The sequence below is a fragment of the Corvus brachyrhynchos genome, unplaced genomic scaffold, assembly GCF_000691975.1.
Source record: "Corvus brachyrhynchos isolate BGI_N302 unplaced genomic scaffold, ASM69197v1 scaffold155, whole genome shotgun sequence".
Classification (NCBI taxonomy): domain Eukaryota; kingdom Metazoa; phylum Chordata; class Aves; order Passeriformes; family Corvidae; genus Corvus; species Corvus brachyrhynchos.
In genome coordinates, this window is record NW_008238434.1 from 305,551 (window position 1) to 332,435 (window position 26,885).

General features: G+C 46.4%; 1 protein-coding gene across 1 annotated transcript in view; it reads left to right on the plus strand.

The window, feature by feature from the left end:
- Nucleotides 1-22,327, plus strand: part of LAMC1 (laminin subunit gamma 1) — a gene marked incomplete at its 5' end in the record, with an annotated part of 65,441 nt that extends 43,114 nt beyond the window's left edge. Inside the window, 26 exons of the mRNA XM_017736450.1 lie at nt 147-277; nt 1,699-1,865; nt 2,807-2,995; nt 4,968-5,085; nt 5,185-5,283; nt 5,389-5,525; nt 6,370-6,492; nt 6,580-6,769; nt 6,963-7,075; nt 8,366-8,587; nt 8,668-8,856; nt 10,203-10,448; nt 10,739-10,892; nt 11,331-11,473; nt 12,180-12,358; nt 12,513-12,669; nt 14,957-15,162; nt 15,548-15,627; nt 15,982-16,119; nt 16,306-16,450; nt 16,789-16,938; nt 17,336-17,450; nt 17,800-17,999; nt 18,221-18,379; nt 18,877-18,976; nt 19,370-22,327. Coding sequence (XP_017591939.1) covers nt 147-277; nt 1,699-1,865; nt 2,807-2,995; nt 4,968-5,085; nt 5,185-5,283; nt 5,389-5,525; nt 6,370-6,492; nt 6,580-6,769; nt 6,963-7,075; nt 8,366-8,587; nt 8,668-8,856; nt 10,203-10,448; nt 10,739-10,892; nt 11,331-11,473; nt 12,180-12,358; nt 12,513-12,669; nt 14,957-15,162; nt 15,548-15,627; nt 15,982-16,119; nt 16,306-16,450; nt 16,789-16,938; nt 17,336-17,450; nt 17,800-17,999; nt 18,221-18,379; nt 18,877-18,976; nt 19,370-19,626 — 4,107 coding nt within the window. The remainder of the gene's footprint in view (nt 1-146; nt 278-1,698; nt 1,866-2,806; nt 2,996-4,967; nt 5,086-5,184; nt 5,284-5,388; nt 5,526-6,369; nt 6,493-6,579; nt 6,770-6,962; nt 7,076-8,365; nt 8,588-8,667; nt 8,857-10,202; nt 10,449-10,738; nt 10,893-11,330; nt 11,474-12,179; nt 12,359-12,512; nt 12,670-14,956; nt 15,163-15,547; nt 15,628-15,981; nt 16,120-16,305; nt 16,451-16,788; nt 16,939-17,335; nt 17,451-17,799; nt 18,000-18,220; nt 18,380-18,876; nt 18,977-19,369) is intronic.
- Between the last annotated feature and the right edge of the window lie 4,558 nt (nt 22,328-26,885).

Consider the following 26,885-nt stretch of genomic DNA (forward strand, 5'->3'; position numbering starts at 1 on the left):
TGTGAGCTCCTGAGGTGCAGAAGGGAAAACAATGAGGAAGGAACCTGCTGCTGCTGAATGACTTCGTTAATAGAACTGTTAATGACTGGTGCTCTCTCAAGGGGTATCTTTGGTGTTTCATCTGATGGGATTTCTGTCTGCTCTAGGAATGGGTGACAGCTACAGATATTAGAGTGACTCTCAACCGTCTGAACACATTTGGAGATGAAGTTTTCAATGACCCAAAAGTTCTTAAGTCTTACTACTATGCAATTTCTGATTTTGCTGTGGGTGGTAGGTGAGTAGACAATAAAACTCTGTGCTTACTAAAGTTTTTGGTTAGGTATACTAGACTGCTTTAAAGATACTGATTGTATTCACATGATATCATTAGGCTCTGGTCTTTACTGACTGTCCTAAATCAAAAATATGTTAGAATGGATTTTACATAATTTGCAAATATTGTGTATAAGCTTTTGTGGCTATAACTTCAGGGCTGACAGAGATTAATTTTTTTTCCTTGATTAGATGAAATATTAAGTGATTTGGATAAATGGTAAAAAGAGTAACTAAAATGGAAAACAAAAGAAAAAAATTTTCTGCTCTGTGGTTTGTGTGGTTTTTAATGTATTTTAAAATTGTTCTCTGCCTGTATCTGTTCTCTAGAATAACAGTAAGTAGAAAATCTCGGTGTCTCTACTTCACATATATTGAGGAAGCTATCTCCTTTGGAGGTCCGGAACATGGTACAACACGGTTGTGGTTGTCTGTTCCTTTTGCCAAAGTCTATTGTAGAATGTTTAAACCTTAAGTACTTGATGATAAAATGTTTTAATAAACAGAGATGAGACCACTGCAGAGTTTTAGGCTGTTTGCCGATGGCAGTCCTGAGACTGGGATTTGGCCACATGGGGATTTGTATTGCCTGCACCACCAGTCTGGAGGTCCTGGGCTTCTGTATTAGTCACCTTTGTGCTATTTAACTTCCTACTGATACCACAATAGCCCACACCCAGTGAACATACTGTGTTCTAGGCTCTCACAAGAGAGAAGTTCTGGGAAATTTACTAACCTAAAGCCAACTAAATCTTTGCTTCTCCTACTCAGCTTAGTCTGAAGACTGCAAAGGAGTTAGTTAACTTTCTTCCCTTTCTAAATGCCTACCTGGAGCGGGCTGCGCCTCTGTTTCATGGAATGGTTTGGTTTGGAAGGGACCTTCAAAGATCATCCAACCCCTGTTGTGGGCAGGGACACCTTCCACTATCCCAGGTTGCTCCAAGCCCCATCCAGTGTGGCCTTGAACACTTCCAGGGATGGGACAGCCACAGCTTCTCTGGGCAACCTGTGCCAGTGTCCCACCACGCTCATTACAGAACATTGATTCGTTATGTCCAATCTAACCCCACCATCTTTCAAATTAAAATTTGAAAAATTTCAAATTTAAAAATTGAAAGATGTTTAAAATTACTGCCACTTGTCCCATCACTACAGGCCCTGATAAAAAGTTTCTCTCCATTTGTAAACCCCTTTTAGATATTAGAAGGCCTCCATAAGATATCCCTGAAGCCTCCTCCAGGCTGAATGGATGATTTTGTTGTGATCATCTACCTTCAATTTCTCTCATCTCACATTTTGAGAGTCCCTGTTTTTTGGGGTTGCTTTGTGAGTGACTTGGAGCCCTGGAATTTTAATACCTTTTTCTTGCTTCTCCTGAACCAGGTGCAAATGCAACGGGCATGCGAGTGAATGTGTGAAGAATGAGCTTGGGAAGCTGGTCTGCAACTGCAAGCACAACACCTTTGGGGTGGACTGTGAAAAGTGCCTTCCTTTCTTCAATGACCGCCCGTGGAGGAGAGCGACCGCAGAGAGCGCCAATGAGTGCCTGCGTATGTGTGGCTGCACCCAGGGACAGCCTGTCCAGAGCAGGGTTGTCCCCTGCCTCTGCTGGCAGCCACAAGTTGGCCCTGCCTCGTTTTAACTTGTCTCAATTGCAGTTAGCCTGCATTAAGCACAGTTCATGGGACTATTGGGCATTCCACTCCTATCCTGTAGGAGCTTTCTGGTAGATCCCTAGGAATGGGTATCTCCTTCCTGGAGAAGGATGGGAGCCACCTGCAGGAAAGAGGTGTCCTGCAAAAATGTACAGGCTTGTACTTTATGGGACCCATGGGGAAAAAAAATCTGTTTACTGTGCTGCAGTGTAATTGCCCTTTCAAAAGCTCCTCATTTAGCATCAGCTGATTTTTGTGTTTGGGTTATTGGTTTTTACAGTTACTTGTTGATTATTTAATCTAATTTCTGGACTGCAAATGCAGCTCTCTGTCACGGAGCACCAGTTTCCTTGATGTTTTGTCCCAGACCACAGCTCCTGGTAGTTTACTTTATGGGGAAGCTTTTTCAGACAGAAAAGCTTTCTTGCTGTCTGACCTCTGTGTGTCTAGATAGGTCCCAGCTGTCTGTGGCTTCCCTCAATGGGCTGGTGAAATTGGGGTGTCCTGTTGTCTAGGGATTTGCAATCCAGGGGAGAAGCTCTCATTACAGCATGTAGTAGCCTCATGTTATGTTCTCATGCTTGTTTGAATGACATAGATCGGTGTTGGTGTATGGGAGGACAGCGTTTTGGCTGCAAGTGGCAGTCTGATGTCAAAAGAAGTGGGGTAGAAAATGCTGGTTTTCTTTTGGGCATTGATGAGAATGGTCTTGAGTTTGTTTCAGGTCTTGGGAGTGGTTAAAAGCTCCTACTGCAGCTTCTCTACAGCTGAACTGTGCAGGGTGGGTTTTGTGCTGTGAGGTCAGGCTGGTCACTGATGGTGCCCTGTCTTTGCAGCATGCGACTGCAGCGGGTGGTCCCACGAGTGCTACTTTGACCCCGAGCTGTACCGCGCCACAGGCCATGGCGGCCACTGCACTGCTTGCGCCGGCAACACAGATGGGCCCCACTGTGAGCGCTGCCGGGACAGCTTCTACCGCCTGGCCAGCGACAAGGCCTGCCTGCCCTGCAGCTGCAACCCAGTCGGTGAGCAGTGCTGCAAACATGGCTGCTTGCAAACATCCATGCACAAAACCCACCTCTTCTTTGGGTCATGCAGCTCATTGCAAACTCTGGGATAAAGAGGGGGGGCTGTTTGGATTTCCCCGCCCTCCCCCCATGTAGTAAATGTTTATTGGGTTGTATTTTGGTTTAAGTTATCCTTGGATCTAAATGGGGTTGGCAGGGGCAGATGCGTCACCTCTGCAGCACTTACCCCTTCAAATGTATTCTGAAATAGATTTTTTTTCCCCACTGTGTATGTGTTACCCTGGATGCTCCCAGTACTAAAGGACTCATTTGAATTGTTAATAATGAAGATGATGTGAGTAGGTATTTCTGGAAGTTGTTCATGCTGAGAAATTGTAGTGAACTTTAGCTGTTGCATCAGTTTCTCCTACCAAGTATCCAAGCACTATAAATAGAAACCAGTGAAACATTAAACACAAAAGGGGGTGGGGTGAGATAAAGTAAACTCAAAATATGTAGTTAAATTCCTTTTTAAAAAACGGGGAGGGGGGTAATTCTGGCAGGAGAATAAATCTTTTGTCGTGAAGGGAACCACTTAACCTGTAAGGAGTGGTCCCATAACTACACCAGCTCACAGCAAGTAAGGGAGAAGGAGTGAAAAGGGTTAACACATAGTAAGATATGACATGAGGTTTCAAAAGAGTAACTGGAATAAGTCATTGCTTGTAGCATGCCCTAAAAGCAGCCAGGGAGAAGTCTGCCAGGGTGCATCTCCTATCTAATTTGGTCAGGGAGTCATTCAATTGTGAAGTTTTTGACCAATAAAGGACCTTCTTCTTCTGACTGCTCTCCTGGGTCCTTGTGTCAGACCTTATTTTAAGAGGGGTGAGGGTTGGTGTCTGCTGAGACAGTCGAGAAGATCCAGGGAGGTGACTTCTCAGGTTTTTAAAATGGCTTTCAAAGGCTTTTATAACTTAGCCATTAACTTGTATGCCATGACACACTGGTGTATTTGAATCTCCTGGATATGTTTGGATTGTTATTTTTTGTCCAAGTACTCTTTTTTCCTAAGTAATCCTAAGTGGGACTGCAAAGGGGATTTGAACTTTGGCTGTATATGGTAAAGGTTTTGTGAGTTCTTCTGTCCCATCCAGCCTAATCATCTTTACTCTTCACTTTGCTATAATCTTCTGGTGTGGATTGAAGTGGAAACAAGCAACTATTTCTGTATATTAAAATATTTTTCTTCTCTAGTTAACTCTTACAGTGCTGGCAGCTCTGAGGCTGCCAGCCACATGGATGTTTGTGGGAATGCATTTTGTCCACTATGGATTAAAGAAACCTGTTACTGCTTGTAGTGGTTTGGTCCAAAATACTCATTACTGCTTTTTGTGCAAGACCACTTGAACGGAGCAGTACTGAGGAAGGTGTCCTTCCAAAAATGGGGGTTTTGCTCAAGAGTTTACTAGGATTCATAGCGGCACGTGCAGCCTTGCTCCAAGGAGGCAGTTTAGTCTTGAAATGCAACTTAGGAATCAAGGAAGGAAGCTGGAGTGTGAGAAGGAGAGGTCAGGGAAAGGGGAGATGGCAATTAGGGGGAACACAAGGGATTCAGGGAATAAAATCTTGGAAATTACATATTGCAGAGTAAAACAGATATGGAATTGGAGGCATGCAAATGTAGCACTGAGGATATGAAGCAGGAGAAGGCAATTTGAAGTTAAAATATATTTTATATATAAAAAGGTTGGTTGGTAGGAATAAAAGGCTGAATATAGTTTGGGAAGACTAGATAACAAGTCATCTGTCTAGACCTGCCAGGGGAAAAATCCCTGTGAACTAGAGGCAGTCTTTAGATAAGCTGTCACTCATCAGCTTGAGGCTGTGCTTCCTGCTTTCTTCTTCCTATTTCTTGCCTGTGTTGTAAAGTTTGAATAGATGATGGAACCATATGTGTGTGCTGAGGTGCCTGTCCCTGCTGTCCCCACAGGCTCCCTCAGCACTCAGTGCGACAGCTACGGCCAGTGCAGCTGCAAAGCCGGTGTGATGGGGGAAAAGTGTGACCGGTGCCAGCCAGGGTTCCACTCCCTCTCCGAAGCTGGGTGCAGGTAAGGAGGATTGCAGCTCTCTAAAAGGAAAACTAGACTTTCTGTAAAGCTTTCTCTATGTGGCTCTTACTGAACTACCCTCTCTCCTGATTCTCCCAGGTCCTGTTCTTGCAATGCTGCTGGCAGCACAGGGGAATGCAACGTTGAGACAGGGCGGTGTGCGTGCAAGGACAACGTGGAAGGATTCCACTGTGAGAGGTGAGTTTTTCTTCCCGTGGCTTTGTTTCAAGAATGAAAGACATTCGAGTGAGGATCTGGGGTTAAGCATCAGGGAAATTAATTCTCTTTCCTTCACATCTTCAGATGCAAACCTGGATTTTTCCATCTGGATTCTTCTAATCCAAGAGGCTGTACCCCCTGCTTCTGTTTTGGACACTCTTCAGTCTGCACCAGTGCTGTGGGCTACAGTATCCATAGCATCACCTCCAACTTCGAGTTTGGTAAAATTGAGCTTTCTTTTGTATCTCAGGTTGGGCTGTAGACTCAAGTCAGAAGTGATTCAAAAAAACCCAATTCCTTCCTTTCTGTGCAAGACCACAAACCTTGGGCAGGCAGGTCTAGGATCCCTCTTTTGGAAATGCTGAAGCTACGTGGAGCTTCCATGTCTGCAGCTTGTTTGTTCAGATTGGGGGGGAAGGAATTCACAGCTCTGGCCTCGGGCACGCAGTTATTGTACACCGTGCAGGTGCAAGTGGGAATTATAAATAGAAACCTTTTCTAGCCTGAGAGGTGTGCTGACAAAGCAGAATTTCCTCAGTTCTAGAACCAAATCAGGACCTTCTGATTGAGAGGATCAAAATCACTTTAGATTTGGGGTTTACATGGCTCTGAATAAAACACAGTTGTGTTTCCAGTGAGTCTGTAAGCCCAGGAAAAACCTGTTTTATTCATGCAGTCAGTTTCCCATGTATGCATGTTTTCATGCTGCGTACTCTGAAAAGAACGTCTTGTAAATTAAAATTCCGCTGGAGAACAGTTCGTACAAAGGCTGCAACTCTTAAGTCATAGGGGACTGCAGGTTTTCCTGTCTCTGCTTAAGCTCTTTAGAAAAGAAGGTTTTGGACAAGTAGTCGTCATAGAGTTCAAAGTTCAATCAGCACTTGAGTTAGGGGCTTAAATTGGAAAGATGGTGTTTACTATCTGAATTCTCTGCACAGCTGCTTTCTGCAGCCTGTCAGTGCCCGTGCACATTAGATTAACTAAGACATGAACAGTGTGACATGAGAAGTGTGTGCAAATCTCCATATTCCAAGGGTGTTGATTCTTGCCTGTCTAATTCTTCAGGAGAGGACGAGTGGCGTGCTGAGCAGCGTGATGGCTCAGAAATCATGCTCCAGTGGAGTGCCGAGACCCAGGATATCTCTGTTATCTCGGACACCTACTTCCCCATGTACTTTGTTGCACCACGTAGGTCATTCTAAAATCATGGCTTTCTGTGCTGTTTGTGCCCTTTGTGTTCTGTCCTCTAACTGTAAGGATTTCTTCCCCTTTCAGGCAAGTTCTTGGGCAACCAGGTTTTGAGTTACGGGCAAAACCTGACCTTCTCCTTCCACGTGGACAGGCGGGATACGCGCCTCTCTGCAGAGGACCTGGTGCTGGAAGGGGCTGGGCTGAGAGTGTCGGTGCCACTCATTGCCCAGGGCAACTCCTACCCCAGTGAGAATATGCAGGCCTACACCTTCAGGTATGGTGGGAGCAGCTGGCACCTGGCCTGGGCTGCCTTTGGCCTCTGAGCTCTTGTGAAAACAGAGATCATTAAGTTTAAGCTGATGTGGATGATGTTGCAATAGCACGGTGCTGTTGTGAAGGGAACTTTGAGAGGTTGCAGCTGTTAGCAGCTGAAAGCTGTGCTAATGATGCATGGCTCTTCTCCCCAGGCTCCATGAGGCTGCAGATTACCCGTGGAGGCCTGCTCTTACAGCATTTGAGTTCCAAAAGCTTCTCCACAACTTGACTTCCATCAAGATCCGTGGGACATACAGTGAGAGAAGTAAGTCACTGAGCAGAACGTCACAGAAGAGGGGGCAAAGTCATTTGTCTAGTGCTTGGGTTGCTTCATTGTAGGGCCCAGCCATAAATAGCTGTGGCAGCTTATTTGGCAAAGCTTGTGCCAATGGCTTTTCATCTGGCCTTCCTGTGTAGCATCTTCTCCCAGGCCTCCTGAAGAGGATATGGGAAAGAAAAATGTTGTCTTTGAATGTCTGGAAGTTGAACGCTTATCGGCTGCTGATTCCTTGCTCTAAACATGGGAATTTTGCTTTGTTGTATAGCCACTGTCCTCCAATTGGTAAAAATGCATAGTGCAGAGTCCTGAAGGACACAGTAGGATGTAGGAAGTTTACAACACTTGGCTTTAAGTTTCACTACATTAGGAATGGTTACATCCCTCCTCTTTCTGTGTCTTGCCTTGACATGCAAATGGGAAGGACAAGGTCCCTAAAGTTCTGCCTGTGCAGAACCTGAGTGAAAGTTCCTCATAATGAAGATTTATAAAAATGGGCATGAATTAGAATATGTCCTTAGGTATTTCTGTGATGAAGAATTTTTGCAGAAAGATGCAAAGGATGGATTTGCATTTGGGAAAGGTGGGAAAACTGCAAGTGTTTTTAGAGGGGTGGCCCATAATGAGGAATGTGGGGTTGTGAAAATAAAGGGAAGAAAGGTGTGGAGCAAACCATCCCTGAGTGCTGTAACCACTGCTAGTGTGTGGGAGCTGGGGCTCTGCTCAGTGCACTGGAGCTGCTGCAGTGGTACAAACACATAAGTTAAAAGCCAGTTATGTTGTGTCTGGGCTCTGTTTCACTCCAGGGAAGGGGCTGGGACTACAGGAGGGAAGTGCTGAAATGACAGAGGAAGGAATGGCTTTGGAGGAATAGTTGAAGAGTTTGTCCTGAGGTGTGGTTTGCAGATGGTGTATTAAAATTGCTGGAGACATGGTCTGTTCTGTCTTGAAAGCCAGGAATTGGTTTTGGTATTTGATTTGAAAATGGAAACATGTAAAATAGAACTTAATTTTAATTGACTGTACGTGCTCACCTGCTGTTCTCAGATTCTCCTCTGTATTGTCATTCTCATCTTTCCTGCCCTGCTTGTTCCCTTGGTGAGCTCTAGTGCATCTTTTCTCATCTCTCTAAACCTTCCTGGAGGGTTTTGCATCTTGATTCACCTTACCAGCTGCAAGCACCCACCTGTCTGTCCCTTGTACCGGTCACCTGTGTTTGGGGAGGCAGTGATGATAGCCTTTGTGGTTACAAAGGGTTTGCCTCTTGGTGCTTTCTAGGTGCTGGTCACCTGGATGATGTCACTATCACAAGTGCTCGTCCTGGACCCGGTGTGCCAGTGGCCTGGGTGGAGAGCTGCTCATGTCCCGTGGGATATGAGGGACAGTTCTGTGAGCGCTGCACCTCTGGGTACTGGCGAGAGACCCCAAGCCTCGGACCCTACAGCCCCTGCGTGCCTTGCACGTGCAATGGGCACAGCGAGACATGTGATCCCGAGACGGGTAAGAGTGAGCAACAGGAGGGTGGTTCTTCCTTTCTGGGTTGGACAATGAAGCAAAACTCATATCCCTCTCTATTCCAGGCATGTGCAATTGCAGGGATAACACGGCAGGGACTCACTGTGAGAAGTGCAGCGATGGGTATTACGGTGATGCCACGGCTGGCACAGCCTCGGACTGCCAGCCCTGCCCATGCCCAGGCATCTCGAGCTGTGCCATTGTGCCCCGCACCAAGGAGGTTGTGTGCACCAGCTGCCAGGCTGGCACTACAGGTGTGTTCCTACAGAAAACATCTTTTTCTACATGCACATGGTTGTGGAAATGTGTCTCCTGCTAGTTCTTGTTCTCTGATCCACAATGAATAGGTCTGAAAGCTGCTGTGTCTTCTGGTTCAAATCCTTCTCCCTTCCTCAGCCCTGTTTTCTCTCCTGTGTGAGGCTTGGGGCTTCACATGTATTTCATGCCTGTTTCTTGAGAGCAAAAGGCTTGATCTGCAAATTCTGACCATTTCTGTGCTGTATGGGAGAGCCATGCTGCCTTCTAATAGAGCTCTGATGATGGCATGGTGTTGGGCAGAAAGTAGATTTGAAAGAGCCAGGAAGGCAGGTCAGACTGAAATAAAATTAAAAGGTGCAGTTTGCCAGCAAGTGAGGCACTAACAGGATGCTTCCTAGGAAGAGCAGGAAGGCTGCAGTGACTCACAAACACTGCCCAAAAAAAATACAAGATCATACTAGTGCTCAGCAATGTTAAGGAGAAATATGTGAACAGATACAGATCTTTATATCTTAGCAATAAGTGGTGAAGTCCAAGTATGTAGCTGAGTTGTTAAGCAGAAGCTTTTGTTCTGTTTGCAAACAGCAAGGAAGCCATAGGATGGTTGGCCGCCTTCATGCTTCTCTGCTGGTTTTATGCTTTGCATGGCAGAATCCAAAGTACAGAACACCTGTAAATTCTTGTGCTTATGAAAGCCTCTGACCAAGCACAGAAGCAGCTTGTGGGGATTCCTGTGGGTGCCACTGTGTTGGGAACCAAAGCAGAGTCCAGGGCCCAGGTTCCCTTCAGCTCAGGTGTCTGTAGCAGCTGAGCTTTCTTGTAGCTATGTGATTGCAGAAGAGTTCCTCCTTTCTCCCACCACCTTTTTGGGATGTGAGGAAAAAGGAGGTTTTTATGTGGAAGAACTGCCTAAGAAATGGAGCTCATAACTGGCTGGGGAGGTCAGATCTGCAATAAGTATAGGAAGCTGCTGAATCAGATTCTTCAGTGGCTGCCTGTGGAGGTTTGGCAGGTCTCATTGGCAGTGGAGCTTCCTGGAGCAGTGATGCCCCACAGAGCTCTACCTATTTGGATTCTTAAATTAACAACAAATTGCAGCAAATAGGCTTGGTTTAAAGGGATAGGAGAGGAAGGAAGAGTGGAAATAACTCATAATGCAAAGTTCCAGTGAATAAACAGCTTGAATATAGAGATGAGGAGGGATTTGTGTCTGGCCCCAACAGAAGGATGAAAGGGAAGGAGCTGAAGGGTTTACTTTTCAGAAGGGACTGCAAAGGGGATCCATGTGAGATGGCAGCAAAGGGCTTTTTGCTGCAGCACTCATGTCTGTGTTGTGTCCCAGGAAAGAGGTGTGAGCTGTGTGATGATGCCTATTTCGGAGACCCACTGGGCAAAAATGGTGCTGTGAGGCCCTGCCGCCTGTGCCAGTGCAACGACAACATCGACCCCAACGCCGTGGGCAACTGCGACCGCCAGACTGGCGAGTGCCTCAAGTGCATCTACAACACCGCTGGCTTCTACTGTGACCGCTGCAAGGATGGCTTCTTTGGGAACCCCTTGGCCCCCGACCCTGCCGACAAGTGCAGAGGTGAGACTTGCTTCTTCTTGCATTTAAAAATGGTTTTGTCCCCAAGAGCTTCTGTCAGGCTGTTGCTTGTGCCCGTCAGCAGCAATGTGTGGCTTTAGCCTGGTTTGGTGGTTCTAGTTTGCTAAAATCCTTGTGTTTGTGGGCGCTTAGTGCCATCAAAGCAAAAGCATTGTGTGATGCAGGGGCTGGGTGGCCATGTGGTTTGGATCTAGGCCCATTAGGGTAAATACCAACACCACAAGGGATTTCTAACTTTGTGCATGTCTCTCCATACCTTTTTATTTTTGCAGCTTGTCACTGCAATCCTTACGGCACCGTGAATCAGCAGACGATCTGCAATCAAGTGACTGGGCAGTGTGAGTGCTTGTCTCACGTCAGTGGGAGGGACTGCAGTGCTTGTGAGCCTGGATTCTTCAACCTCCAGAGTGGACGTGGCTGTGAGAGGTGAGGCTTGCCTTGGCTTGGGGCAGAGAGACCCTGGTTTTGGAGGCTCTGTGCTTACACTGTGCAGGAGTGTGATGTTTGTCACAAGTGACAGGTATGCCTCAGTGCTGCTGTGGGTGGGGAAGAGCAGTAGTCAGGGAGCAGCTACTAAGGCTGTACAAAAAGCCTGACTTATAAATAGCTTTATAAAGAGCTCTAAATCAGGGTTTTAAATAGAAAACTGCTGCATGACTTTGTGACTGTAGCAGGGGAGTGTGGGTTCCTTTTTTAGTGCAGGCAGCAAGTGACCTTGCATGGTTCAAAAGCTCAGTGCCTTGCCTGCTGCATCTGCACAGCAAGAAAAGCGACTTTGGGAAATGTTGAGCTGCGCTCTTCAGAGAGGGACTTGCCCGATGTGTCCCTTCTGTGTCACATCTGATGTGTGTGTGCTTCCCCCAGGTGCAACTGCCACGCGCTGGGCTCCACCAACGGGCAGTGTGACATCCGAACAGGGCAGTGCGAGTGCCAGCCAGGCGTCACCGGTCAGCACTGTGACAGATGTGAGGGCAACCACTTTGGCTTTGGCTCCGAAGGCTGTAAACGTAAGTCTTGAGGGGTGAGAGCAAGGCAGATGGGAAGAATGTTGCACACCCAGCCTTGCCTTTGCTTTCCTTCTCCCTCTGGGAAGGTATTTTGTCATCTTGCTCCTCATCACAGCAGAAGTTGGCACTTTATGTCCACACTGTGTGTGATGAAATTTGATTTCTGTACTATAGCTTATCCCCTTCTTCTTTTGTTACCTTTTTCTTGTCTGACTTACTAGATATCCAACCTAATAGATACCTACTTCTCCTTGGTGTAAATACATTCTCCGCATCTTGGCCTCCAACAACCCTGTTTCTTAATGTGTTCCTGTACAGCTACTCTGTAGATGGCCTCAGTATACAGATTCTTTCTTGAGGAGCAGCTGATCTTGTAAACATGATTGCAAAGAAGGATGATCCAAACTTTGCTCGTTGATATCCCTGCCTGTAAAGAGCAGGAGAACTAACTGCAGTTGGTTACAATGAAATGGGGTAGAATGATGCTTTTTTGTAGGAGAGGTAATAGCAACACTGAGTGCACGCAGTGAATGTTGGATCCTGCTTGTGAGTAGAAGCACTGCAATCAGAAGTGAGGTCCAGCTGTGGGTTTGTGCCCCACAGCTCTTGCACATGTTTTAGGGTATTAAGGATATCCTCTTATCCTGTGAGTTTTAGGGTATTTCTGCCTCTTCTGCAGTCTGATTGAGGTTTAACTTCCCTGCAGCCTGTGACTGTGATCCTGAGGGCTCACGGTCCCTGCAGTGCCAGGAGAACGGCCACTGTGAGTGCAAGGAAGGCTTTGTGGGGAGCCGCTGCGACCAGTGTGAGGAGAACTATTTCTACAACCGCTCATGGCCGGGCTGTCAGGAGTGTCCAGCCTGTTACAGATTAGTGAAAGATAAGGTAAGGCCACAAACACTGCTGTTGGCAGCACTGGAGACGGTGGCATGTGTCCACTTGTGCAGCATTCTGGCCCGTGGCTGTTGGTGGTTGCTGAAAGCAGAGAGGCTCAAGGTGCTTTGCTGTGTCATAGCTGTGCTCTGTCCCTCTCCTGTAGGTGGTGGAGCAACGTCAAAGGCTGTGGGAGCTGGAAAATCTTATAGCAAATCTGGGTACCAGAGAAGAAACTGTAACTGATGAAGCCTTTGAAGAGAGATTGAAGCAGGCAGAAAGAGAAGTTATGGAGTTGCTCCATGAAGCACAAAAGAGCAAAGGTGAGTTGACCTGATCAGATATGGACTAACTAAATGAGTTCTTTGCCTGATGTTCCTGTTCCCTTTGGAGACAGCGTGTTTTATTTCAAGCCAGTGCTGTGCTCCAGGATTGACACCTATTTCAGGCAGCACTGAATACTATTATCAAAACAACAGTGCCTGTGCTTTTACCCATGCTGTTCTACCAGTGGTCTCTGTTGTACATGGAAGTGAAGATCTGCCTCTAGCTGTGTATGGATGCAAGTGTTTTACATTACCCTCTTCTCTGGATGGAAAGGAGAGTTTTATTTGTTAAACAAGCAGAAAACTTTCAGGTATACTTATTATGCTTTACATTCGCTCAGACATCTTGGGATCAAATTGTTCTTGTTGGGATATCATCAGCAATCAGAATGAAGGCTTCAAAATCCTGATGGCAAACATAATTATCCCACCATAAAGTGTAGAATGTTCTGAAGAGTGCCGTTTTTCCTGTTAAACTCTGCTTCAAATTGATTCTTGTATTGTCACCCCTACCACAGGATGTCTGTGAGAAGGATGTTTCTCATGACTGTGACAGTGGTTTGTCCTTAGGGTCTCTTTAATGTATAAGATGATGCATGTTTTCGCAAAGAGAATCTTGAAGAAGACTATTGTCTTTGCAGTAAAATATGTTCCCTTGGGAGCTGGTTCAGTGATTTCAGACCACTTTGGGAAAATTTGCCCCCTTTGTGTGAAGCTGGGAGAAGGCTAACATGTATCTAATGCTGGCATTTGCTTGGGAAGATTCCTGCCAGTGAGAATGGTCGCTTAAGCTTTTCTCAGCTTTAGCTGAGGTTGATTTACACTGCCTGCTTGGCATCTGTGCCTAGATAACAGTCCTACATAAGGGTGGGGATTGGAGAAAGATGAGGGAATGGATTCAGTTTTGTGGTGGAATTTTTGATCTCTCTTTCCATGTCTCGAATCATAGAATCATTTGATTTGGAAAGACCGTTAAGATCAAGTCCAACTGTTCCCTACCTCCCAGCACTGCCAAGGCCACCACTAACCCATGTCCCCAAGCGCCACATCCACACAGCTTTTAGGATCCCTCCAGGGGTGGTGATTTCATCATTTCCCTGGGCAGCCTGTGCCAGGGCTGGACAGCCCTTTCAGTGAAGAATTTTTTCCCAAAACTTTCCCAGGCACAGCTTGAGGCTGTTTCGTCTCATCCCGTCCCTGTTCCCTGGGAGCAGAGCCTGATCCCCCTGGGAGCACTGTCCTGTCAGGGAGTTGTGGAGAACCAGAAGGTCCCTCCTGAGCCTCCTTTTCTTCAGGCTCAACCCCTCCTAGCTCCTTCAGCTGCTCCTCACCAGACTTGTGCTCCAGACCCTTCCCCAGCTCCAGGTTCTTCTCTTACTAAGAGGGCAAGGTAAATGCAAAAAAATCTACCCTTGCAAAAATCTGTGCACATCTCTAGGAGTTATTTCTGGTTTTCTGTGGTAGTATGTTTTTGAAATGTGTCAAATGTTCATGTTCAATACTTAAGATGTGCTGCAAGGTATTTGGGAAAAATCTTAATTTTGGAGTTCTGCAGGCTTCTGCTTGCACTTTAATTCTTGGTAACACTCTCAGCTTTTCAAAAGGAACTGCCTTGATTGTGAGGCGCATACCTGTGCTGTGATGCCTCCATTATTAAGATGCTGTTGTGGGGAATTACCTGGTGGTCCAAAAATTAGAGGAAGTTTGGGTGCCTTATAAGTCCTACATATGAAAGAACCAAGGCTCTATCCTGCTGGCTTTTGTCAGCCCTTTGGTTTGGGGGGAGTTTGGAGTGGGTTTTCTATTCCACACAGCTCCTAGGTGTTCCCTATGGAGTTCCCTGTGCCTTTCTTCAGAGTAGCCATTGTTGCTCTGAGTGTGGAAAAATGTACATCTGCACTATTCCTCAGTTTCTGCTTAATTTCTAGGAGTTAAGCTAAAGAGAATTCACAAAACTCATTGAGGAGCAGCTCCATAGTCATTTTAAGTCAGTGAGACAGGTAAAAAGCATGATTCTGAACACAAAATCCCCCATCAGAGTCAGTTCCAACACCCAGTGGGATTGTCTTATTACTAGTTAATGGCTTTTCATTTCTCCTGTTTGGTGCACATTCTGATTATGACTTTGATCTCAAGCGAAGTAACTTGTGAAATGGCTTGCTGGTTCCCTTTCAGTAGGGGATTAACCTAACAACACAGTGCCTGCAGTGGTAAGCTGCTGCTCCAGCTTCTCTTCCTGCTCTGATTAATTTTTCCTTCCTCTCTTTTCTGTTGTGTGTTTCAGATGTAGATCAGGGCCTCATGGATCATCTGAAAGACATCAACAGCACCTTAGTGAGTCAGCTCAACAGGCTGAGGATCATCCAGAGCACAGTGCGGGACATGGAGAACCTGGCGGAGCAGGCCCGGGTGCGGGTGGAGGACACCGAGGACCTGATCAGCTTGGCTTCTGATATGCTGGAGAAGGCCAAGGTGGCAGCTGACAACGTGGTGAGTGTGCTGCTGAGATCCCACACAGCTGGGAGAGGGTGAGGGCCTTTCCTTTGGTGCCTCTGGTGTGTTTCTCCACTTGCTCTCTCCCTTATACAGCAAATTTGCATCAAGATCATGGGAAATCAGTGAAGAAAGTTTGCCACTGTCTGCCACAGATTGTATCTCAGCCCAAACCAACATAAAAAGTCCTAAATAAATATTAGCACTGTTGTTTTTCAAGGGATAACCAGTGGTGGAAACTGCATGGGCTTAAGAAAAACAGAATGAGAAGTAGGTTAGATACATCTCTAAGCATTTAGATCATGACAATAACTATTTAAAGCAAAGATGAAGAAAAGATGAAAAAAGAGCCTTAAGGGTTTGTTTTTTCTTTCTTTTCCAGTCCATTACACCTCCAGAGCAAAGCAGGGACCCCAACAACATGACTCTGTTGGCAGAAGAGGCCCATAAGCTGGCAGAAAGGTAGGCTGTGGCAAGACACACTCAGTGTGGCCTAGGTCAGGGCCCTGCTCTTCCCTACAAGGGAGAAGCAGAATTCAGTTTGCTGGATATCAGACACACACCCTTTGCAGTGTAAGAGACTGGTGCTGTGGGATGATGGCTGTGTAGCACTGATGGCAAAGATTAAGCATGTGGATGACAGAAATGGCAACCATCTTCCATTGCAAGTGTTTCAGCATCTCCCATATGTAAATCTGGGGGGTGAGGGGGGAAGGAAGGAAGGAAAAGTAAGAGAGAATATAATCGAGAAATGAGGATAAAAACTGTTGGCTGACAAATCTAATGGCATTATTTTTCTTCTGTCATCTTGTCCAGGCACAAAAAGGAAGCTGATGAGATTGTTCGCACAGCCAAGGCTGCAAATGACACTTCCACGAAAGCATATCAACTGCTGCTGAAGACCCTGGCTGGAGAAAACCAAACTGCAATTGATATTGATGAGCTCAACCAGAAGTGAGTCAGTAACAGAAAATTGTTTTTATTTCCTGACTTAGAGCAGTGCTTAAAACTAAGACAACCCTCTGTATGCTTTGGATTTTACAGGAGGTGATTTTCAATTTCTTAGCCTCACTACTCTCTTACTAAGTTCAGTTCTACAAAAAATACTGTAACATAACTGGATCCTTGGGGATTTTTTAGGTACAATCAAGCAAGGAATATTTCTCAAGACCTAGAGAAACAGGCCAACAAGGTGCTTGTGGAGGCAGAGGAAGCTGGAAACAGAGCCCTGCAGATCTACGCTAATCTCACCAGCCTGCCTAATGTGGATTCCACAGGGCTAGAGGTACATGTGGGCACCATTGTGCAGTACTTCCTGAAGATTGCTGGTTTGCTGGCATGCCTTACATGTGCTCTGCTAATGTTGTCTGCATAAGAATGGTTTGTGAGTTTTTTGTCCATCCAGGCATAATCCAGCTTTTATGCAATTCCAACATTTATGCAGGAGATTTAAATGCAGAAAACCACCTACATAAACCCCACCTCCCTCAGTCTCTGAAGGACAAAAATCTGAGTGAAATGTTTGCCAAACATCTTGGCTTGAATGTAGAAGTGCAAAAATTTACCACCTGCTCAGGAATTCTTTAACATTCAGGAATCTGTGTGTGTGATTTCCACCTGCAGAATGAAGCAAATAAGATCAAGAAGGAAGCAGAGGAACTGGATCAACTAATTGCCAGGAAGCTAAAAGATTATGAGGACTTGAGAGAAGACATGAAGGGAAAGGAGCTAGAAGTAAAGAACCTCTTGGAGAAAGGGAAGACAGAGCAGCAGGTCAGTTCCACTTTGTGCAGGCTTTTGTTTCCCAGGAAAAAAAAAAAACAAGGAAGACAAGTAACTGGCCAGATGTGAAAGATCTCATCTCATTCAGTCTTAGTATTACTTATTGATTATGAGAATGCTGAAGAATGGCCCCAGAAAGGAGATGCAGAAAGCTGTTAAAAGCAACGGCTTTGAGGCTGTATGGGAAAATAGGAGATATTTGTCAGATGTGGTGTCAACTTTGTATTCAGAACAGTATTCCCAAAGTACATACACTCACCTGGTCTCAGAGGAAGCACTGCTCTTCTGGATGGCATTGTTGTTTGAAGCTGAGCAGTACTTTTTCATACATGAACAGAATTGTTCTTCAGAAAGTGAGAATACATTGATACATGTCATGTCTCCTCAGACTGCAGACCAGCTCTTGGCTCGAGCAGATGCAGCAAAAGCCCTGGCGGAAGAAGCTGCTCGGAAGGGCAATGGCACACTACAGGAGGCCAATACCATTCTCAGCAACCTGAAAGGTAAAGAGAGAGGAAGCACTTGGAGTGAATCCTTCAATTCCGGTGTGACAAGTCACTTGGCAGTAGGATATTCTGGTTAAAGAGGCCCTGCTATTGCCCTTACCCTGAGTATTGGGTGTGTTCTTTTGGTTTGTTTTTCTTTAAAGAAAAAATATAAGTGTTTTCAGGGACTGGAAATTTCCTTTTAACTTCCTTATTTAGCATCAGAAGATGTGCAATAGGGAGAGCTGACCCCAGTTTGCTCTTGATCCCTCCAGTGTGCGGGTAACAAAGCCTTGGGTAGCTTGGTCAAAGGAGCATCTCAAGGCTCTTCTGGAGCACGTGATAAGGATCTGCTTTTCCCCCTTAGACTTTGACAAGCGGGTAAACGATAACAAGACAGCGGCTGAGGAGGCACTGAAGAAGATCCCTGCCATCAGCCAGACCATTGCAGAGGCCAACAATAAGACACGCCAAGCAGAGCTGGCGCTGGGCAATGCTGCTGCTGACGCCCGCGAGGCCAAGACCAGAGCAGATGATGCTGAGAAAATCGCCAGCTCCGTTCAGAAGGTGAGTCTGCTGCAGCTCACTCCCTCTGAGATACTGTTGTGTGATTGCATAAACTCCTGTTCCAGTATTTCCTGGTGAGCCCCGTGTGCTCTCTGCTGTATTCTCCACTGTGAATGCAAAATGTGGCAAGATAGGAAATCAGTGCATTTTGATGAGAAGGATTGAAGGAAGTTCTGCACTTTCACCACCTTTTTCCATTCTCTCCCACCTGTTGGCTGCAGAGTGCTGCTGCTACCAGAGCCGAAGCCGACAAGACCTTTGCTGATGTGACGGGACTGGTCAGAGAAGTGGATGACATGATGAAGCAGCTGCAGGATGCAGAAAAAGAGCTGAAGCGGAAGCAGGCAGATGCTGAGCAGGATATGAAGATGGCAGGCGAGGTAAGTACTGCTGGCAGGTGACAGCAGTGGCTATGAACTGCCTTCTCCCTGCTGTCCTGTCAATGAAGGCTTTCCTCCTGCTCTCTGCTTGCAAAGATGGTGCTGGGTCCAGCCAGTATTCTGACTCTTCCAAGTTTTAAGTGGGACTGAAAAGGAGACAAGTTCTGGTGCATTAGCATAGGCTCCCTGCTGGAATTTGAGAGCTACTTTTCCTTTTACTTTAACTAAAACCTGACTGTATCCCTATTGATTCTATCCTGGCTTTTATTGCAAAATCCTGGTTGGTGTTCAGGGATCCCCATCCTGAAATACTCAGAAAACCGATTACTTGAAGATTGTCAGTCTTCTCCCCAGCCCTGTGATAAAGATCTTTGTGCAGGATTGTTACCCTGGAGTGAGGAGGCAGTGATGCGGTGACTAACTGCAGAGGAGAGGCAACAGTTTTGTAATCCCTACACCTTTTTTGTGCTCTCACTTATTTTTTTTATATCCTGCAGGCCTCACAGGCTGCCCAGGAGGCAGAAGACAATGCAAGAAAAGCTAAGAACTCTGTGAACAGCCTACTCATTGTCATTAATGATCTGTTGGATCAACTAGGTAGGACTGTCTTTAATGTGCTCTATGCCTTTGAGTGTTTTCCTGATGTGTGCTGGCTTTCCTGCCAGTGTTGCGTGAGAAACCAGATGGATCTGTAGACCTCTTGAAATGGGGTTTGTGTGGTTTTGGCAAGGACTTTGAGTTTTTTTCTTTCCCGAGCAGCCTCAGAGCTTGTTGTGCAATGTTCATTGTTGGTTTTCTGTAAACTGAAGACTTCTTGAGGCAGTGGAGATGTCACCCATATGGTTGGTCCTGTTTTAGATGCTGTCTCTAAATACAGAGATGGCCCGATGGAGGTCTGTGGGTCTATGGAGCTGTGGCCTCAGCCATGTGAGCACCTAGGGGTGTCAAAGGCGTTTTAATGCACTTCACTATTTGCTTCTGGCTTTTCAGGGCAACTGGAGACGGTGGATTTGAACAAACTGAATGAAATTGAAGGTATCCTGAACAGTGCCAAAGATCAGATGAAAGATAGTGACCTGGACCAGAAAGTGTCTTTCCTTGAGAGAGAAGCCAAGAAGCAAGATGATGCGATACAGGCCTACAACAGGGACATTGAAGAGATCCTGAAGGACATTAGCAACCTGGAAGACATCAGGAAGACCTTGCCATCTGGCTGTTTCAACACCCCGTCCATTGAGAAACCCTAAGGGTGCACCAGGGGTGGGGGGAATTGCCCTGGTGAGCGGTGGTTCGGCCATGGAGTGCCTTAACACACATTACCTTCTCCAAATCCCCAACTCTTCGCTGCTTGCAGCCACTGTTTTCTTTTCAAATCAGGATAAGTTGAAAGGGTTTTTTTGGTTTGTTTTTTTTTTTCTTTGTTTGTTTTGTTTTGTTGTTTTTTTTTTTTTTTTTTGAGAAGCAAATTAAATATCCGTCTTTGGGCATCAAAGGGGTTTTTTTATATAGATGGTTTTCCTGAGCACTCCACCTTTGCCCCTTCCTCAGACAGTTTCCTTTTGATTAGTGCAAGGATGAGAGATGCTCTGGACTCTTTATACTGTGGTTCAGAAATAACCATGTGAGCTGTATACAGCAAGGCAAAACTAACCCAACTTTCTCTCCTGTCTTCTCCCTTTAACTGTAAAATCTCAGTCCTGGAGCTCTTTGTCCCTATGAAGGAAGGGGATGGCTACCAAAGTATTACTGTGATGGCCAGTATAGCTGCACTCGATTCACATTGTTCTTCCCAATTTCTAACCCTGTGAGTTTATTTTTTTCATCATTACCTAGTGGCCAATCCAACAGTGTTGGTAGCCTTTGACAAAATAGCTGAAGCCTCTTTCTGAAATGCTTTCTGTGATGATGCATTGCTCTGAGAAAAGGGCAGCCTCTGATTGGAGCTCTTTGGGAAGATGGGATACTGGTGGAGTAGTGGGTCTTGCCAGCCCCACTCCTGTTCTGTGGAGAAGTTTTGGGTCCAGTCTGAAAGCTACTACCTGCTGGGTAGTCCAGACTGCCAGAGTGTGGAAGTTATGAGCTGCATTCCCATCTGTTGCTACTGAATTTGCAGAGGATCTGGTTTTCTGGGCTCGGAATGTCTGGCTGACAGATGAGCTTGTTGAAGCAGGACAAGTCTTGCTGAAGAGGAGAGCTGCCATCCGGAGAGCTCCAACAGCTGCACTGCCCCCCCTGCTGAATGTCTGTAGGTGGGGGAAGGAAGGGGGCACATGAGTGGAAATGGAAAGGTCTTTCTTTCTCCCCATCTTTTTCCTGAAGGAGGACAGCGACATTTTTATCTCTCCTGCCATTGCTCTGGCATTTTGCCTGTTTTAAAGCTGGCAGGAAGAGCTGGAATTTCCTGGTGCCCTCCTTTCTTTTTGCCTCCAGATCTCCCTGTCACCGTAAAGCTACCACAGCACAGGGACCTCAGGCCAGGCTCAGGTGGCAGCTCTGCCTTTCACATCACTCCCACCTCCTCCGCACAGGCTCCCTCCCCAGGCAGTGCTCACTGGTGCTGGGTGGGAGTGGCGGGGAGCCCTTTGCTCCGAGACAAGAGCATCCTCTGCAGCTTCCTCCTTGCCTCCAGCCTGGCATCTCTCCCTCCTTTCTCTGAGATCCAGTATATATCTATCCTTAAATACTATGCAACTTTGTACGTTTGCGTAGCGGGGAAGAAATTATTATCTGACACACACTGGTGCTATTAATTATTTCAAATTTATATTTTTTGTGTGAATGTGATTTTTTTTTCCATTTTTAAAAATCATGATTATAGTGTGAGGAAGTCTCCTGTGTGTGTGTATGTGTGTGTAAATATACTCAGCCATATTTCCAGAGTGGCACAGCCTGGTCTCCTCTGTGTGCTTTCCCCTGTAGCCATCGGGGCATATACACCGTGTATCCCTTCTCTCCATATTATTCCCTTAAAACTTGGGATTTCTCCTCGCTGGGCTCGTGCTTGCTTCCCTCTACTGTATCCCCAGCACCCATCCATAACCACTTTGCCTGTTGGGTGGATGTTTTCCAGCCCTGCCTCCAAAGGCAGCCCTGCCCCATGGTGCCTGCAGTGCCCTGTTCTGTGTCCCTTGTCCCCTGCCGTGCTGTGCCAGGAGTGGGACAGGGGCTGTGTCTTTGCAGCTGGGCTGTGAGGAGCTGTAGCACTGTTGGGAGACCGGACCCAGCACTGAGATGGTCAGAGAGCTGCATTTGGGGACATCTTGATACCACTGTGCAAGGCAGGAGGCTCGGTGCAGACAGTGCTGCTGGGTAGGGGGTGTTCCCAGCAGACTCTGCGTTGCTCTTGTATCCCTTCCCTTAATGATTGTGGGATTTCCTTCCTGCCTGGAAACCCCCCTGTAGGAGAGCTCCCTGTGCCTGCACACATAGGGACATTGGGTCGCTCTGGGAAGATGGCTGTGACCATGTCACCTCTGCCAAGGCTGTGAGAAGAGCAGATGTGAAGATGTGCGCATGCCCTGGCTGACCTCAGGCCTAAGGTTTCCTTCTTTCTTCTCCTGGGTTTTTGTTTTTTTCTTTTTTTTTTTCTCTTAAGCTGTTTTTAACAGAATTTTATTTTTAAATAAAAAAAAATCTTTATAAACGATCTCTTAATCAGTACTGCATTACAGCCATTATTCATTGTATAATGTCCAGTTATTTCTTTACGTAATGTGATGATGTGACAGCTGCTGGTGGAGTGCTGGGTGTCACGGATGACACGTGACATTCCTTCATCACCTTATTCCTGACTGTGGTCCCCTCAGTATGTGCCTTCACTCCAGCTTTTTTTGCCTTAATCTGTGGTCTTGCTGTCTGGGCCGGTGAACAAAATGCAACACTTGCAGTTTTTATGTATAAAACAGTATTTCTTATTTATAATAAAGTCTGAATATTTGTAACCCTCTACACCTGAGCATTCTTTTGAGTACTACTTTATTTTTGGTGGTGAGGTATTGATGGGGATGTGTCTCAGTTGCAAGATTCACCTATTGCTCCTTAGACAACCTGGTTTGGTATGGGAAAAATGAAGAAGAAACTCAGAAATGCATGTGGTGGGATACAGATGACAAGGATGATGGTTTTTCCTTGTGTCCACTGCTCCACTGCCATGATGGATTTTAAGCTGCTGGTTTTCCAGGACTTAAAAACATACTATGTTGTTGGTGCTGATACTATTGGAGTGGCACTGTTTTCCTGGAAAGCCCTGAGGAACTGGGGGGAGTTTATTTACAGTAAGGGTAAACTCCTTTTTAGTAAACAGGTGGAAAAGGATGGGGGTCCTGGGAAAAGAAAACAAAAACCCTGAATAAAGAAGCTGAAATTACTGAGAACTGCCACAAATCTGGGTGTGCTGTGTTGTTCTTGGGTCCTGTCTCCCAGAGCCTGGGATAAATCTTATTCCTGAATTAAGCAAATTTTTAAGGACAGATTGCAGTGATAAGAGACTAGGCGGTTCTGCATTCACACTTGTCTTACAGCTCCAGCTGGATTTGTTATTTTTCTCAGCAGAGGAAAACGCACAGGTCTTATTAACTTGCATCAGAGCTAATCCCATCTCAGCTGGTAAATTCTTATTATTTTTGCATCTCAGTTTGTGTACTTTCAACCTTTCATTCTTCAGTAGTCACTAATGAATTTGTTTTCTAAAATACCTCTTTGTTTTTCTTGCCAATGTTTTTGTGGAGCAAATCCCAGCTGGTAAAATTGGCTGAGGTTTCAGCTGGAGTGTGGTGAGCAGTCAGGGAGCAGAGAATTGGATGGTGGGATGGTTCTGACTTTGCATGGGCTGTAGGTTGACATGGAGCCTCTTAGCATTTTGAGGCTAAAATGCTTAGTTTAGGAAGCAAGTCTGTGTCCTTTATTTTATCTTCAGGACTTTTATCTCCGGAAGTTTTTTGTGGGCATTGTGCAAATGTATGTCAGAGGTGATCTTGAAGGACCATGAGCCTCGTGTTCATGCAGTTTTCAGAGGTAATGCTCGAGGATGGTGGAGGGTGATGAGGTAAGAGTAACCTAAGTAGATACTCAGAAATCTGTTACAGGGAGGAGCAGACCCAGCTCCAAGGGACCATGGTCATGGCTTACAGGTTGCCAAACTGTTTTACCAATATTTTGAAGCCCATGTAGAGATGCCCTCCTCAGATACTCTCTGCTCAGTGTAGCCTGTACCTGATATCAAGGTGGGTGAGGAGGCACCTTGCTGAGCAGTGACCAAGCCATGCTCTGGTAGCCTTTATTCTTCAGTTCCCTGTGTTTCTTCTCAATGCCCAAGTTCAAGCTCCATCATCTCTCATGTGCTCTCTGGAGAAGCAGGAGGCTGCCAGGCGACAAGGGGCCTGGTGAGAAGGTGGCAGTGGGGAGGGCTTGGACAGACCTGAGCTGGGTTCCCTCTCACTTCTGGGGAGGACAAGACATTGTTACAAGTTAAAAAGTCCTGGGAACAGCTGCCTGGAGGAGATGTCTCAAGTGTGTTTGTGTGGATCTGAGGAAGTAGAGGAGGTCATACAGCTGTCAAATTGAGCTGGCAGTGTTCTGTGCTCCTATCTCCAGCCATGCCATGTTGGACCACATTCTGCTTAGTTATTTTTTCTAGTTGGCTGCTGGCCTGATGCCTTCATTGTGCCCCCATCCCAGAAATATCAGGAATGTCACATAAAAGTTATCCCACAGAGGCTGGGCATGGGGACAGAGAGGGGAATGCAGTTGGATAGCAATGCCTTCTTCCTCTGTCCCTGTCTGTCTCATCCCTCTCTGGTCTGGGCAGAGCACAGGCAAGGCAAGGCCAGACACGACAGCACTTCCTTGCTGTGCTACTGCTACTGCCCTGCCCTGCCTTGCTTCCTCACTACCGGCCTGCTCCCTGCCTGCCTCTGCCCATCCCAGTGGAGCTGCTGCCTGAATGATCTCCTCTGCTCCAGGTGGCTCTGGCTGTCATGAGGACTTTTTCCCAGGGCACCCAACTGTCAGAGGAGAGACTGAAGTCCAGTCTCCATTGCTGCACTGGTGTTTGGTGATACCAGCACATCATGATCACTGATTTTCCACAGAGGAAATCCCAGAGAATTTCCTCCTGGAGGACATGGCAAATCAGATGGTCCCTTGCAGAAGGAGGCTTGGGGATGGGAGGGTTGACCTGGGCTGCAAGGACTCACAGCATCATGGTGTTCATCTGGCATAAGTCACCAAGATGGGTTTTCTCCTTCGGTTACATTAATAGAACCATCACTTCAGAGTTTTTACACATCCATCACTTTTCACCAGTAACCACCAGCAAAATTTAGATTATTATGCTGTTTCAGACTGATTTTGGAGAGGTTGATTCTGCCACAGGCACATCCTCAAGGACTGATGTACTTGTGATCCACGGTGGTCAGCCTGCAGTAGCAGCTTTTTTGGCTCTGTTGTGAATGAACATAAAAACTGTTTCATTGCAGTGTCTGATAAGCACAGCTGTTCTTTATGTCTCCCTCTGCTTTCACTTTTGCTTACTCTAAAAGGTAAAACATTTTTGTTAACCATGTTGGTGTGAGACCTTTTCTAAAGGGTGCTGCCATAGCAATGGGTTGCAGTGGGACATTTGCTCTGTGGAGGGTGGTGGGCAGCTGCTCATTCCAGATCGGGTGTGTTTAGAAAATCAGGGCCCCAGGAAATACATTTTTGGTAGTCTCATGGCATGTGGTTTTCAGAGGTCATCTTGAAGCATAGTGGTGGATGACAAGGTGAGAGTAACCTGAGTCAATAAGCAGAGATGACTGAGGAGCGAGCTTTCAGGGCCTTGTTTGCACAAGTGGAGTGAGAGGTGGGGTGGTAATGGTGAGATAAAATGGATAACATGGAGGAGATAGATAAGGGAAAAGCTTCCTGATGGGGAGGGCTGGTTTTCCAAGAGGTAAGTCAGCCAAGGATGTGGTCTGGGTGAGGTCTAAGGGAACTGCTATATGGACCACGTTGCTGGATATGAGCTTCCCAAGCAGAGGGGTGTCAGGAGGTAGGAAGGACACAGCAGAGATATTTTGGGCAAGTGATGTACTTAGGAGCAGAAGGGATTTTGTCTCCTTAGAGGTAGGAGTGGATCCTGAGAACTGCTGAATTGGTGGGAACACCATAAATAATTTTATCCCACTTAAAAAAACAGTAATGAAAACCAGATAAAACAACCTCGGATGCCAAAACCCACCATGCCACTATTGTGTTCAGGAAGCTGTGTTCCTTGTTGTGAGCTGTGTTAAGATCCAGCAAGTGAAATGGAAAGAAACCTGTTTTATAAAAGTGAGTTGACTCAATCAGCAGCAGCAGGTAGGGTTGGCAAAGGGAGGTGCAGAGATGTGGTGAGTTCAGGCTGGCTGTGCCCATGAGATCACCAGGAAAGAGGAAAGCCCTGTGAGTCATCTCCAGGTGGTCTGGAGTGTCTGGAGGCTCAGACAAGGAGCTCAGTGTTAATCACCCTGGTCTGTCAGGCCTAAAGTGAGCAGGGTGTCATGCTTTGGGTTGAGTTTGAATCCTTAATGCAGAAGGGGAACTAAAAGGCAATTTGTGTCTTTGGGTACAGACTTTTTAGGTGTTTTCATTCTATTTAAAGGTGCTCCTGGACCATTCACAGTCACTTGTGACAGTAGGAGTCCCATGGCATTAGGCAGGGAAGCTGCTGTGATGCAGCAAGAGGGCCCATCCTTCACTGTGCCCCTCTGGTGGGCTGCTTTTGCAGGGCAGATGGATATGCTGGAATCCTGCTTGTCCTGATGTGTGCAGGATGTGGAGAACCTCTGCCTCCAGATTTCTCTATTCCCCTGTAGAAGTGGTCATGTCCTCCTGCAAGGCAAAGGCAAGGAGCAAGATGGAACTGGCCCTTCATGCCTTATGTGGCTTGTCAGCTACCCTTGAGAACAAAGTGCTAATAGACCTGGGGCTGTGGAGCCTGGCATCTTCCTGGCTCTGTCAGCAGCCTCAGACAAGCATTTTTCCCCTCTCTGTCTCCACTCCTCATCCTTCTTATAGCATAAAAGTGATGTAGTAGGTGAGACCAAGGACCCATCTAACCTCATTTTCCATCTCAGGAGCAAAAGCCTAGCATAAAAATGATGTAGTAGGTGAGACCAAGGACCTATCTAACCTCATTTTCCATCTCAGGAGCAAAAGCAGACAAATATGTGTGATGATTCCCACCTCCACCTCATTTCTAGGTCTGGGGATTTCTTGAACTTGATGCTTATCTGGTAAATCGTTCTGCTTTCTGGCATTTATCCAAGCTGACCTTGGGTTTCTTTGCATCCCCAGTCCTGCAAGGCACCTGAAATGATCCCTGCTCATGCAGGTTGGCTGGCTGGACCTGGCTTGCGAGCAGACAGCTCCCATCCACCCTCCCCAAGCTTTCTGTGAGCTCATCCTTTTTCATTTTGTTCCGTGCAAGCCTCCGGCGTGCCGGGACAGCCCGGCTCTCCCCAGCCAGCACTGCTGTCCTGCCTGT